General features: G+C 43.2%; 1 long non-coding RNA gene and 3 gene segments (V, D, J or C); 3 read left to right on the top strand and 1 right to left on the bottom strand.

Annotated features, from left to right (window-relative positions):
* Positions 1–425: 425 nt before the first annotated feature.
* LOC119011736 lies at positions 426–5,981 on the bottom strand. The gene is made up of 2 exons (XR_005072263.1): positions 5,910–5,981; positions 426–1,101 (listed from the first exon to the last, which is right to left on the bottom strand). It is a non-coding gene; the product is annotated as an uncharacterized LOC119011736 (long non-coding RNA).
* A 2,576-nt stretch (positions 5,982–8,557) lies between these two features.
* On the top strand, positions 8,558–10,491 carry LOC119011722. The segment is given in 2 exon segments: positions 8,558–9,812; positions 9,902–10,491. Coding segments are annotated over 2 exon segments (564 nt in total).
* Positions 10,492–12,181: 1,690 nt separating this feature from the next.
* Positions 12,182–12,964, top strand: LOC119011731. The segment is given in 2 exon segments: positions 12,182–12,501; positions 12,581–12,964. Coding segments are annotated over 2 exon segments (414 nt in total).
* Positions 12,965–13,005: 41 nt separating this feature from the next.
* On the top strand, positions 13,006–13,844 carry LOC119011724. The segment is given in 2 exon segments: positions 13,006–13,200; positions 13,328–13,844. Coding segments are annotated over 2 exon segments (429 nt in total).
* The last annotated feature ends 237 nt before the right edge of the window (positions 13,845–14,081 follow it).

The raw sequence follows: 14,081 nt of genomic DNA, 5'->3' as shown, positions 1-14,081 counted from the left end.
CCAGTAACACAGGTCCAACTTTGTTCTGGTACAAACAGGACGGAAACAACAGCCCTAAATTCATACTGAACCGTCCTAAGTTTGGTGAGGGGAACACAGAAAAGGAATATGAGGACAGATTTTCATCCAAAGTGAATTCCACCTCAAACTCAGTTCCTCTGAAGATCCAGAAGCTTCAGCTGTCTGACTCTGCTGTGTACTACTGTGCTCTGCAGCCCACAGTGACAGGAAACACCAAAACTCTGTACAAAAACCTTTGGAGCAAAGACAACACAATACTCCACAACATCCACTAGAGGGAGTCACACAGCAGCAGGATGTGATGATACAGTCTGGAGTGTTTTCACCCATGAGACACAGCTGTGATGAAAAGCTTCACAAATGTGTCAGACTCGGGCAGAAAAGAGAACTCAGATGCGGAAATGGCAGTAGTAGTGTCAAGTTTTATTATTCTGTTTTTGTAACTCTCCAGCGAGAATGACAAATAAAACTCTATGAAACTCTGCGAGACAAACCAGACAAACAACATGAAACACAGAATAACTGAAAACGCTCCCGTAGGAGGAATACCTACACTGTTCTTAAATATGTACATAGATATCAAAATTTACAAAACAAAAAACACTCCGAAGAGGAAACTCAGAGGCTATGAAAATTAAATACTCTTTCTTAATAAAGTTATCAACAAAAATTCACTCGTGACGAGGAAAACAAAAGGCTGTAAAACTTCAAACTTCAACTCAAAATCCTAACCAGAAAATACAAATCAAAATCACTCTTCTCGAGGATACAAAATTCAGAGAAAATAAAACATGAACAATACTTAACCATATATGATTCAATCTCTCAACAAGGCGTGGAACAAGGCTGTGATCAAAGGCTTTGGTAAACGACATAAAGACGAAATACTTTGGCACAGAGACAGGGGAAGACGCAGACTTTATACACATGAGGAAGGGGTTCACAGGTGGAAACAATCAGGGATTAGGGATGACGTCAGACCATGGACACGGGAGGAAGGGTAAGTGACCTGAAACGAAAGGAGAGTTAATTTCAAAATAAAACAGGAAGTTCACAAGACAGATACCAAGACGAGACAACCTCACCACGATGTGACAGTACCCCCCCCTCTAGGGCCGACTCCTGACACCATCCTGCTTTCTTTCGCTGGTTTGATCTGACTCACATGAAAGGTGGGATGTACTCGTAAGGACCGAGGCAGGCGTAGTCGAACTGCTGCTGGACCAATGTTTCTGGTGATGGGGAATGGACCTACAAAGCGTGGAGCCAGTTTCTTGGATGATCCCTTAAGATTTAAGTCCTTGGCCGAGAGCCACACTCTCTGTCCTGGTCGATAATCTGGTGCAGGTCGTCTCTTCCGATCGGCGTATCTCTTTACTCGATCTCCTTGACGGATGAGGATCTGTTTGGCTGCTGCCCAGACTCGACGACAGCGCTGAACCATGGCATAGGCGGAGGGTACCGACGCCTCCCTTTCATTGTCTGGAAACAGGGGTGGTTGGTAACCAAAAGCACAGTGAAAAGGTGATATACCAGTAGCAGATGTTGGTAATGAATTATGCGCATACTCTACCCAGACCAGGTGTTCGCTCCATGTCGAGGGATTCTGGTTAACCACGCATCGGAGGCCGGTTTCCAGTTGTTGATTTAGGCGTTCGGTCTGGCCATTAGCTTCTGGGTGGTATCCTGACGTCAGACTGGCTGTGGCCCCAATAAGACTGCAAAATTCCTTCCAAAACTTGGATATGAACTGAGGCCCCCGGTCCGAAACAATGTCTTTAGGAAATCCGTGGATTCGGAACACATCATGACTTCTGCGGCTTCTTTAGCTGATGGTAGTTTCGGTAATGCAATAAAACGTACCATTTTTGAGAAGCGATCTACCACTGTGAGAACTGTGGTATTTCCTTGCGAGACCGGTAGCCCAGTAACAAAGTCCACGGAGATATCCGACCATGGTCTGGATGGGATGGGAAGTGGTTGTAGGAGTCCTGTGCGAGCCTTGGATGATGTTTTGTTGCGGGCACAGACCGAACACGCCTCTATGTACTCCCGGACCTCCGACTCCATCGCCGGCCACCAGAATCTCCGAGAGATGACATACATGGTACGTTTGACTCCCGGATGGCATGAAAGCAGCGAGGTGTGAGCCCAATGAATCACCTGTGGTCGTAGCTCAGCGGGTACATACAGACGATTGTCGGGGCAACCACGAGGTGACGGGGCTCCACCGTTAGCTTGCTTTACCTCATTTTCTATGGGCCAAGTCACCACTCCAACCACACAGTTCAGTGGAAGGATTGTTTCGGCTTGCTTGGTCTTAGGCTCGGGATCAAACAGTCTGGACAGCACGTCAGGTTTTACATTCCGGGATCCCGGCCTGTAAGACAAGGTAAAAGAGAAACGGTTAAAGAAAAGCGCCCACCTGGCCTGGTGAGAGTTTAATCTTTTGGCTTTGCGAATGAATTCCAGATTCTTGTGATCTGTCCAGACAATGAAAGGTAACTCGGCACCCTCCAACCAATGACGCCACTCCTCCAAGGCTAGCTTGACAGCTAGCAATTCTCGGTTGCCAACGTCGTAGTTTCTTTCGGCTGGTGACAACTGTCGTGACAGGAAGGCGCAAGGATGCATCTTACCGTCCTTTTCTGATCTCTGAGAGAGAATAGCTCCTACCCCATCGTTCGACGCATCCACCTCCACCACGAACTGTCTTTGAGGATCCGGTAAGGTGAGGATTGGGGCTGTAGTGAAGCGATGCTTGAGTTCCTGAAAGGCCCTTTCAGCCTCGGGATTCCAGATGAAAGGAACCTGCGTGGAGGTAAGAGCATGGAGAGGAGCAGCTGTCGCGCTAAAGCCTCTGACAAATCGCCTGTAAAAGTTTGCAAATCCTAAGAATTGCTGAACCTTCTTGCGACTGTCGGGGGTTGGCCATTCGGCTACAGCGCTAACTTTAGCCGGATCCATCTGAACTCTTCCAGGGGCTACAATGAAGCCCAGGAATGAGACAGTCTCGGCATGAAACACACTCTTTTCAGCTTTTACATACAGTTTGTGTTCCAGAAGACGTTTGAGAACTTGGGTGACGTGAGCTTGGTGTGTGGTAATGTCTGAGGAGTAAATCAGGATGTCGTCCAAATAGACGTAAACGAACTGGTCCAAGAAGTCTCTAAGAACATCATTAATCATGGCCTGGAACACAGCAGGTGCATTTGTGAGACCGAATGGCATGACACAATATTCATAATGTCCGTTGGGAGTGTTAAACCCGGTCTTCCATTCGTCCCCCTCTCGGATCCTGACCAGGTGATATGCGTTGCGAAGGTCGAGTTTGGTAAACACCTTCGCCTGCTGAAGCTGGTCGAAGACCGATGTCATCAGAGGAAGAGGGTATCTGTTCTTAATGGTAATGTCATTCAATGAGCTATAATCAGTGCATGGGTGTAATGATCCGTCTTTCTTACCCATAAAGAAAAACCCCGCTCCCGCGGGTGATGAAGATGGCCGAATGAGTCCTGCTTGTAGCGAAGCAGAGATGTAATCGTTCATAGCCTTCTTCTCGGGTCCAGAGATGGAATATAGTCGCCCCTTGGGAATGGTAGAGCCGGGGATCAGGTCGATGGCGCAGTCGTACGGACGGTGGGGAGGGAGAGACAAGGCTTTAGTTTTGTTAAATACCTCTTTTATATGGTGGTAGCAGCTCGGGACTGAGGTCAGGTCCGGGTATTCGGGGTCTGTGACAGGGTTAGTGGAGAAGAGATTTATTTCGGTAACAGGTTCATTCAAGCAACGTTTAGTGCATTCCTCCCCCCATTCTCTAATCTGACCGCTTTTCCAGTCGACGTGAGGGTTATGTAGAAAGAGCCATGGTTGTCCCAGAATCAACGAGTGGGAGGTGGAGTGGAACAAATGAAACTGGATTTTTTCGTGGTGAGGACCAATTACCATTTCTATAGGTTTGGTAATGTGAGTGATTATGAAAATGTCTGCTCCATTGAGAGAGCGCGCTCGAATGGTCTTAGCTAGCTGCTCACAATCAATGTGTAATGTCTGGGCCAAGTTCCAATCCATGAGACTCTCGTCTGCTCCTGAATCTATCAGCGCTTTCATGTTCCACTCATCGTTTAACTTAACTTGGGTAAGTATACGCACAGTCGACTTAGCAATCAGATTAGCACTCACCACCGGTATCTTCTTAGCAGGACAGGAGCTGACGAGGTGACCGATCTCTCCACAATAAAAACACCTTCCTTCTTGGCGTCTTTTCTGGCGTTCCTCAGGAGATAATCGAGCGCGTCCTATCTGCATGGGCTCTTCGTCAGCGCGTGTCTGGACTTTCTCTGGGGCGATTCGGTGCGTTGTCGGCCATTTTGATTCCTGTGGAGTCGCCGATCGCTCTCTGTCGCCCCGTCTCCCTTCGCGGTGTTTCCGGAGCTGTGTGCGACGATTATCTGTGCGTATGGCAAGAGCGATGAGAGCATCCAGACTTGAGGGAAGATCGAGTGGCACCAATAAATCCTGGATATCTGTTGAGAGACCTTTTAAGAAAGTGTCATAGAGAGCGGCGTTGTTCCATCCGCTCTCCGCAGCCAGTGTCCGGAATTGAATGGCGTAGTCACACACAGTGTCTCTACCTTGCCTCAAGGTACTTAGTTCCTGGGCCTTTTCCCTGTCAGAACTCACCGGGTCAAATGTTTTAGTTAAAGCCGTTTGAAATCCTGTGATAGTTTCACATACCGTGGAGTTGCGGCTCCATTCGGCCGAAGCCCAAGCTTTGGCTCGTCCGGTCAGGTGAGATATCATAAACGCCACCTTAGCTCGTTCTGAGGGGAAAGCTTGTGGTGTAAACTCAAAATGAATTGAGCAGTCGATCACAAATGTTCGGCAAAGACCTGGCTCACCGGCATATTTCGTGGGGGGCGCCAGCTTACAGGAAGCTCCTCCGGAAGTCGCTGGTGGTTCCGGGGTGACTGGAGAGGGTGGAGCTGGCGTGGTTGGATTTTGTCGACAGAGTTGTCCGATAAGCTCTTGTAGCTGGGAGGAGAGATGTCCCATGTTGGCCGCCATGGCGGTCTGGAACTCCTCCTGACGGTTCAATCGAGCTTCCTGGGTCCGCAGCGTTTCGGCGAGTCGTTCTGCCTCCGCTGAGTCCATTGCTGGCCAAAGTATACTGTCAGACTCGGGCAGAAAAGAGAACTCAGATGCGGAAATGGCAGTAGTAGTGTCAAGTTTTATTATTCTGTTTTTGTAACTCTCCAGCGAGAATGACAAATAAAACTCTATGAAACTCTGCGAGACAAACAAGACAAACAACATGAAACACAGAATAACTGAAAACGCTCCCGTAGGAGGAAAACCTACACTGTTCTTAAATATGTACATAGATATCAAAATTTACAAAACAAAAAACACTCCGAAGAGGAAGCTCAGAGGCTATGAAAATTAAATACTCTTTCTTAATAAAGTTATCAACAAAAATTCACTCGTGACGAGGAAAACGAAAGGCTGTAAAACTTCAAACTTCAACTCAAAATCCTAACCAGAAAATACAAATCAAAATCACTCTTCTCGAGGATACAAAATTCAGAGAAAATAAAACATGAACAATACTTAACCATATATGATTCAATCTCTCAACAAGGCGTGGAACAATGCTGTGATCAAAGGCTTCGGTAAACGACATAAAGACGAAATACTTTGGCACAGAGACAGGGGAAGACGCAGACTTTATACACATGAGGAAGGGGTTCACAGGTGGAAACAATCAGGGATTAGGGATGACGTCAGACCATGGACACGGGAGGAAGGGTAAGTGACCTGAAACGAAAGGAGAGTTAATTTCAAAATAAAACAGGAAGTTCACAAGACAGATACCAAGACAAGACAACCTCACCACGATGTGACAAAATGAAGATAGTTTGACATACAAGTCTCCTCCTACTGACTGCAGAGGAGCTTCATGACAGAGAACTGTTTGTTTCCAGCTGGTTTATTATATGTACGGTGACTCTCTGAACAAAGGTCACATCACTGGAGCTACTTTTTAGTGATTTTCCTAAAGCTTTTGACACAGTGAACCATCAAATCCTGCTTAATAAACTTCACTCTGTTAAACTGTCTTCATCTGTGATTGAAATGGTTTCTTCGTATCTGAGAAACAGGTCGCAAGTTGTCAAAATTGATCGAGCATCATGCCAACCTGTAGTCTGTGATATGGGTGTTCCACAAGGCAGCATACTTGGACCCTTCATTTTTTTTATTATACATCAATGATCTCCCTCAAGTATGCAAATACTCAAAATGTTTACTGTCTGCTGATGATACTGTGATTTTTCTCTCTGACTAAATCCTAATGTCATAAAATCCAAATTATCATCTGATCTTCAGATCTTAAATGACTGGTTGAAAAAGAAGCATTTGACCATCAATGTAAAGAAAACTGGATGAATGTACTTTCACTCTCCCAGAAAATGTGTTTCCTTCACTGATCCTATCACCTTTGCAAGTCAAGATCTTGTCATTACAAAGACCTCCAAATATCTTGGTGTGCCACTTGATTCACATCTTACATACTGTGAGCACATTTCTAAACTAACAAATAAGTTGATTCAGAAACTTTATGTGTATAATACGATTGGATCATATCTGTCTTTATCTGATTCTGAAATGTACCTACACGCAACTGTATTTTCAACAATTTCCTACTGTCTTACTGAACACATACCGGGTCTGTATTATCGAGCGCTTAAGATCAACAGTAACCTCTAAAAGTGGTTTCACCATTGCACTGCACTCAAACGCTCCAACGCCTTGACTTTTCAGAATTACACACACAGCCACGCTATTACATATTATTTTCAGATTCAAAACAGCACTTCACCAACACTTGCTGCACTTCTCCAAACACATAATGTGAGATAAGTGTGCCTCACTAGATCAGTCTCACAGGCTCTCATTCCAGTCCCTGCATACAAAAACAATTACTGTCGGAAATCCTTCTTTCACACATTCACCACAATTAGGAATGACATCACATCAGAACTTTACCATCTAACACATATTTCAAGAAGACATACAAACTAAACCTTCTCAACACTCATACTTGCACTCATTGCTTGTTTATGTACTGTTCAGACTCTCTGTATTGTTTGTTCTTATTTGTCTGTATCTTTCTGCTAATATCCAATAAATGTGTTTATGTCTTGATGTGACATGACTGTGGTTTATGTTCCATGTTCTGCAGAACATGGAACCTGCTGGAAACCAGTTTTTAAACTGAGTCAGGCCCGTTTACCTGTAACTTAATGTTACTTTTAAACTTTCATGTCCAATAAATGGAACATGAAATGAAATGAAATGAAATATTATTTCAGACCTTCATGTAATCAGTTGAATCAAGAACTGAGAAACTTTGAGGTCCTCCTCTTGTTCTGTCAACCAGCTGAAATTAAATCTTGATCAGCTGATTGTTGATGTTCAGCAGGTTCAGCAGCTCATCATCTGGGTATAAAATCTGACAATGAGCTGTTACTTAATTATCATCTGACTGAAGTTGTACAGTGTTGGAATAATACACCCTGGTATCTAACCAAGCTGTCTAACAAACACACCAGTCCACAGTGTCACTCTCATGTTGGACCTCACCTACCAGTGAAAACAACACAGTCTCATTCTCTGGTCAAGTTACCACTGACACACATGTCACGTCTACCAAAAGAAAGGCACCAAAAAGACTTGCTTAGACAAAGGAGAAAAACCTGGTTTCACTTCTTCAATAACTGAGTAACCAAACTCCTGGTTTCAAACAGGTTGAATTCAATCTGTTAACCAGGAGGAAGAAGAAGAGGTGAGAATACAGATCTAAGAGGAGACGGAGAGATTCAGGGAGGAGCTGAGCTGTTACTGAACTATAGAAGAGAGAGGAACTTCCATATTCAGCAGAGTTCAATACACAAACCACAAACATTACCTTTATTCAACATGCTGTCACTGGACTATTATGGGCTGTCTCTGATGTTTCTCTCTATTATAACAGGTATGTTACATTATGCTTTTATTCTGTCAAGTTCAATTCTAATGTTTTCTGAAGGCAGTTCATTTCTTTTGAGTTTTTTTTAACATAATATGAAAGTATTTCTCTTCCTTTAGGTGTCAGCTGTGAAGAACTCAGTCCAGTCAAGAATGAAGAGTCCAGTTTAGAAGACAGCACTGTTACTCTGTCCTACACATACTCCAAACAAGCAACTGCCCAAGAAACTTTCTACTGGTATCGACAACATCCAGGAAAACCACCAGAGTTGCTCATCTTTCACTTGGGAACACAAAATGAAAAAAACAATAGACTGTCTGCGACAGTGAGTGATGATAAGACCAAAATGCATCTGCAGATCTCCTCTGCTGCAGTGACAGACTCTGCTGTGTACTACTGTGCTGTGAGGCCCACAGTGACAGGAAACACCAAAACTCTGTACAAAAACCTTTGGAGCAAAGACAACACAATACTCCACAACATCCACTAGAGGGAGTCACACACTGTTAAACTTCAGCTGGCTGTGATGATACAATCTGGGATTGTAAATAAGGCGGGAAAAACTGCTGCTTTTACTACTGCTATTGGTTGTGCTTTAACATCATGACTGAGAGGGGAAGTTACCCAACACATCCATGTGTATTTTATGTATGTGTGGTCAAAAATGAAGCAATTACTATAATTGAGAAAGTGGGGACCATCTGCTGTTGATGTTGATGTGATACAGAGCTGTGACATCATGATCATGTCAGTAAATTGAAGATAAATAAAGACTTGGATTATCCCATGGGAATGTGTCAGTAGTAAAATTCTGCAGTATACAGAAGGATCTGGATGGTAACACATTCTGATCTACTCAGTTTAGAGTCAACAGTGACTAATTGGTTTTCCTTGTGTGAGTGAAGGTCAAGGAGTTGGTTTCTACCTGTGAGTGTGTCAAAAGTTAGCAGGCAGCCAGACCACCATGAAGTACTGAAACTGAGTTTGACCTGCACGGCAAATAGTGGGAGATGCCTAAAAGTTGATGTTCCTGTAGAAAGATAGGGAACCCATTTGGGTCATTTTGGGGACCCACAAGACCTGATGTTGACTGTAGCCAAGTTAGATGAGTTATGGGAGATGAGCAGGGAGACAGGTGAACTCCTCTTTAATTCAATTGGAGAATTTACCAGAGTGACCAACTAGAAGAAGTGGGCGTACTGTAGTTGTAGGTGTACTTGTAGGATTCCTAAGATCGAAGGCTCAATAGGACTTCTGAAAGGACAGAGGGAGAAGCATTTTGGCATTGCTTTTGCCATAGATTTGAGAATACCAGCAAGCGGCCGCTTCTGGATCAGACGCAGGCTTGAGATCTGTTTCAATAAAGATTGCTCTATCATTCCACCCAGCCTTGCCTCCACACAGAATCCTTTTATCATCAAACTACATGCTGACACCTTTGAGGAAGAGAGCCCAGGAACTACAATACAGTTGTCAGATTTCAATTCATCAGACAGTTGATTGATGTGAGTGAATTTTCTGCAGATTCCTCCTTCAGTGTGACCGTCTTGGATGATGATGACTCAGCATCACTGTCATTTCTCCAGCTTCCATCAGCCTGAATGTAAACAGACCACAGCAAGAGGAGGAGCTACACAACTGAATATGAAAGGCTTCATTTTAGAAGTGAAGAGCTGCTGTGTTCTCTCTGTTCTTCATTCACTACAGCTGAAGATAATGCAGCTCTTTTTAATCTGGATGATGATCTTCATGTTTCATGCTGGTGAGTCAACTTTAATCAAGTTTTTATTTGACTAAACTCACTGTAAAGAAATACAAATGTCACAGTGAAATATATGTTTGTTCTTTCAGGATCCTCTGAGGATTTAGTGAAACCATTTAAAGATGTAATGCTGGCTGTGGAAGGAGACACTGTGACTCTGTCCTGCAACTATTCAGGCTCTGCTGACTACATCTACTGGTATCAACAGAAGTCCAGTTCATCTCCACAGCTTCTCATGGCAGAATATTCAGACAAAACAGAGAAGTTGTCTGTTTCACATGACAAGAACAGAAAGGAGTTTCATCTGCAGATCTCCTCTGCTGCAGTGACAGACTCTGCTGTGTACTACTGTGCTCTGCAGCCCACAGTGACAGGAAACACCAAAACTCTGTACAAAAACCTTTGGAGCAAAGACAACACAATACTCCACAACATCCACTAGAGGGAGTCACACACCATGAACCCATTACAGTCTGAGCCAGTGTCACTGGACTGATGACAAATACAACAAAACATCAACCAATAAAGATTCCACACAGAGCTGCTGTGACAACAGACAGAAATGGATTGGTTGAGTTGAAGTGAATAAATAATGTGAAGAGCTGATTGGCCCCGCCCATTTAGCCTCAACTCAACCAATGACATCATTCCTTCCTCATTGTGCTGCAGTGGAAGAACACTGCTCATCTGCTGTCTGTCTGGCTTTAAGAAATCCAAAGACATGTTGCTTTACTTCTTTTTACTCTTCTGTCACTTTACAGGTGAGTTTTGGAACACAACAGGAATTTAAGTTGTGTTGAACCTGCTGCATTAACCACATATACACAACCTGGATTTCATCACTTTTCTCATGTCTTTGCTCTGACAGAGTCAATGCTGCTCATGTTTTCATCAGATTGACAGCATGGATGTTGATTGAATGATATTGTTTGTATGTGACTGTGAAGGAGCACAGAGTAACACTGTACACTTGATATTTTCCACTGTCTTCTCCTCTCAGCCTCATGAACAATGTTAGTCTAATGGCTTCATTTTCTACACTTTTTCCAGGACTAATAGCTGGAGACAGCATCTCTCCTGTAGAAGATGAAGTCAGTGGAAGAGAAGGACAATCTGTCACACTCATATGTCAATATGAGACAAGTTATTCGCATCCTAGGCTTTACTGGTACAGACATCATTCTGACCTTCAGGCTCCTCAGTTTATACTCTGGAAAGGAGCAAAGAGGGTGACAACTGAGTATATTCCCAACAATCGATATCAGTCTCAAACATCAGATACATCAACCAGCCTGACCATCAGAGAGCTAACCCTGGCAGACACAGCTCTCTACTACTGTGCTCTAGAAACACAGTGATACAAAGTGTAGAAGAGGCTGTACAAAAACCTGAACACAGATATCTGACTACTCTTCAAAGAGGAGGGAAGTGGTATTCAAACCACAGCTTCATATCAGATGGATTCTGCTAATTCCTGTTTTATCACAGTCACTGTGGTTACAGCTGTTAACACAGTGACTCCAAACCAACGATGAATTGTTTTACCTCTCTGGATGATGACGACACACCTGCTGTCATTAAGTTATACACATTAATAATTCAGTCATGAATAAAATTCATTATAAATGTGCGTTCCTTTCAGTAGAGTTCATGCCATGTGACCCACTGATGCAAAATCAAAACTAAATGTTATCATTACTATGACAAATAAGCATTTTGTCATGTGACCTGGAAACAAATGATAAAACATGCTGAGTTTTCTAAAGACAACATTAATATTAGAAACTAAAAATGAAAGTAAAAAATAATGACATGTACATTTGTCTCCATAATCTTCACTAATAAGGTCAAGCCAGCAGGAAGGTACTGAAAATAACATGAACTTTGTTTCAGTCAGACAGTAATTCATTGACGGACCCTGAGTGAAACCTCTGTGTTTCAGACGTCAGCTAACGTCCTCTGACTGCCAACACCGGGACAAACTGACGCTGCTGGATCCAGAGACAATGTCTGTCCAACATCCAACCTGAAACTGACTTCACCCTGGTTGGAATATATAAGATCCAGGTTATAAATCAAACTATTTGTAACATAGGTGGCACAAGAAATAACTGACCAACAATATCAGACTGATTGATGAACAATAATGATCAAACATGAGACTTCAGAAGAGACAGTCTGACAGATGGAAACAATCTTCCTGGTTGGAGCTGAAAATCATCTTTGTAGGTGATTTATGTTTGTACAGGACTCTCATGATTTGACTGGTCCTCACATGGGACACAATAATGTGAACAGTATTGTTTGAGACAAGTTTCCAATCAGTCATTAATATGGTTGTCATGTGGAAGTGAAGGGGAGCACATTGTCAGATTAAAGACTGAGCAGAGTCAGGACCTTCACCTGTGCTGTCAGCTGTAAATCAGTGTTACCTCATCAGCTGCTTCTTACCAGATGGAAATGATGGAAGTTAGTGAATAACAGCAGCACAGCAGTGACAAACACACTATCTGTCAGAGCTGTGAGAGGAAGGAGGGAGGGATTAAGGGAGGAGAGAAACTCAGACTCAAGTTCAGAAAAGACAAACTCTCACTGTGGAGTTTCATACAAAAACAGATTGTCTTGATCTTTAAGATGCTGTCAGTGAACTTCAGTCTGTCTGTCACTTTGTTTCTGCTCACAATAACAGGTAGGTATAATTCACTTTACAAGAGCTTCAGTGATGAAATATTTACATCAGGAATTTACAGAGTTATTTCTTCCTTCAGGTGTCAGCTGTGAAGAACTCAGTCCAGTCAAGAATGAAGAGTCCAGTTTAGAAGACAGCACTGTTACTCTGTCCTACACATACTCCAAACAAGCTGATGGCTATGATAATTTCTTCTGGTATCAACAATATCCAGGAAAACCACCAGAGTTCCTGCTCTACATCTCAGGGCTGAATGTTACAAGACCTGCAGAGTCTTTAAAATCAGACACAAAGTTCTCGGCTAAACTGTCTGAAGAAAAACGTGGTGTGTATCTGCAGATCTCCTCTGCTGCAGTGACAGACTCTGCTGTGTACTACTGTGCTGTGAGGCCCACAGTGACAGGAAACACCAAAACTCTGTACAAAAACACAAGCTGACACACTGACAAGCTGCTGGAAGCCTTTTTTCTTCCACACTGTTGTTCTGAACTTTTTACCTCCACTAGAGGGCGACATCATCCAGTAGGCGGTGCACTACTTCTGCTCTGTGTTCAACCATTCTGTCAATAATAACTGCTGCTGTGAAGAGAACAACTCTCACACTGAATGTTGAACAGCAGCTAGTTTCTCCTGTTCATTTAAACCTTGTTGCAGAGATGGAACATCGGCTGTGGATTATTCTTGCTGCTCTGTTCTGTGGTGAGACACAAAACACAACAAGTTGACTTTTAAGTCTGGTTTACTCTTTAAACCTACTGATTGTTCTCCTTTAATCAATCATCTTTATTGATTCATCTCTTCCTCTGCATGTTCTCTACTTCCTCAGAGTGTAAAGGAGCAGACAGAGTGATCCAGCCAACAGGAGATGTCATTGCTGCTGAAGGAGACACAGTTACACTGGACTGCACATTTGAGACCAGTAACCCAGGTTATTATCTCTTCTGGTACAAACAGGATGGAAACAACAGCCCCAAATTCATGCTGAGCTGCTCTCAGTTTGGTGCGGGGAACACAGAGAAGGAATATGAGGAGAGATTTTCATCCAAAGTGAATTCTACCTCAAACTCAGTTCCTCTGAAGATCCAGAAGCTTCAGCTGTCTGACTCTGCTGTGTACTACTGTGCTCTGCAGCCCACAGTGACAGGAAACACCAAAACTCTGTACAAAAACCTTTGGAGCAAAGACAACACAATACTCCACAACATCCACTAGAGGGAGTCACACACTGTTAAACTGCAGCTGGATGGTCTATGACATTTACCATCTGTGGACTCAAAAACTCACAAACACAAAAGAGTTGAACTGATGAATTCTCTGTGTGAGATCATTGCGCTACACGACAGTTTGACCCAGAAGATAAATAGGAGGATAAAATGATCACTGATCACTTTAACTGACAAATGATGTGTTTCTCTGTATGTTAGCTGTGTTCATCAGTAACACATAATTGTTGATCTAATATTTAATATATTCATTTCCAACAGGAACAAAAACATTCATCAGTGGGTGGAAGAATTCCTTTTAAAATAAGAGACATTGTTTGTTAGTCTGAGCAGAAACTAGAGCTGACCAAAAGTCAG

The sequence above is a fragment of the Acanthopagrus latus genome, chromosome 21 (genome assembly GCF_904848185.1).
Source record: "Acanthopagrus latus isolate v.2019 chromosome 21, fAcaLat1.1, whole genome shotgun sequence".
Classification (NCBI taxonomy): Eukaryota; Metazoa; Chordata; class Actinopteri; order Spariformes; family Sparidae; genus Acanthopagrus; species Acanthopagrus latus.
The sequence above is the reverse complement of the archived record's forward strand: the minus strand, read 5'-3'. Positions and strand labels throughout refer to the sequence as shown.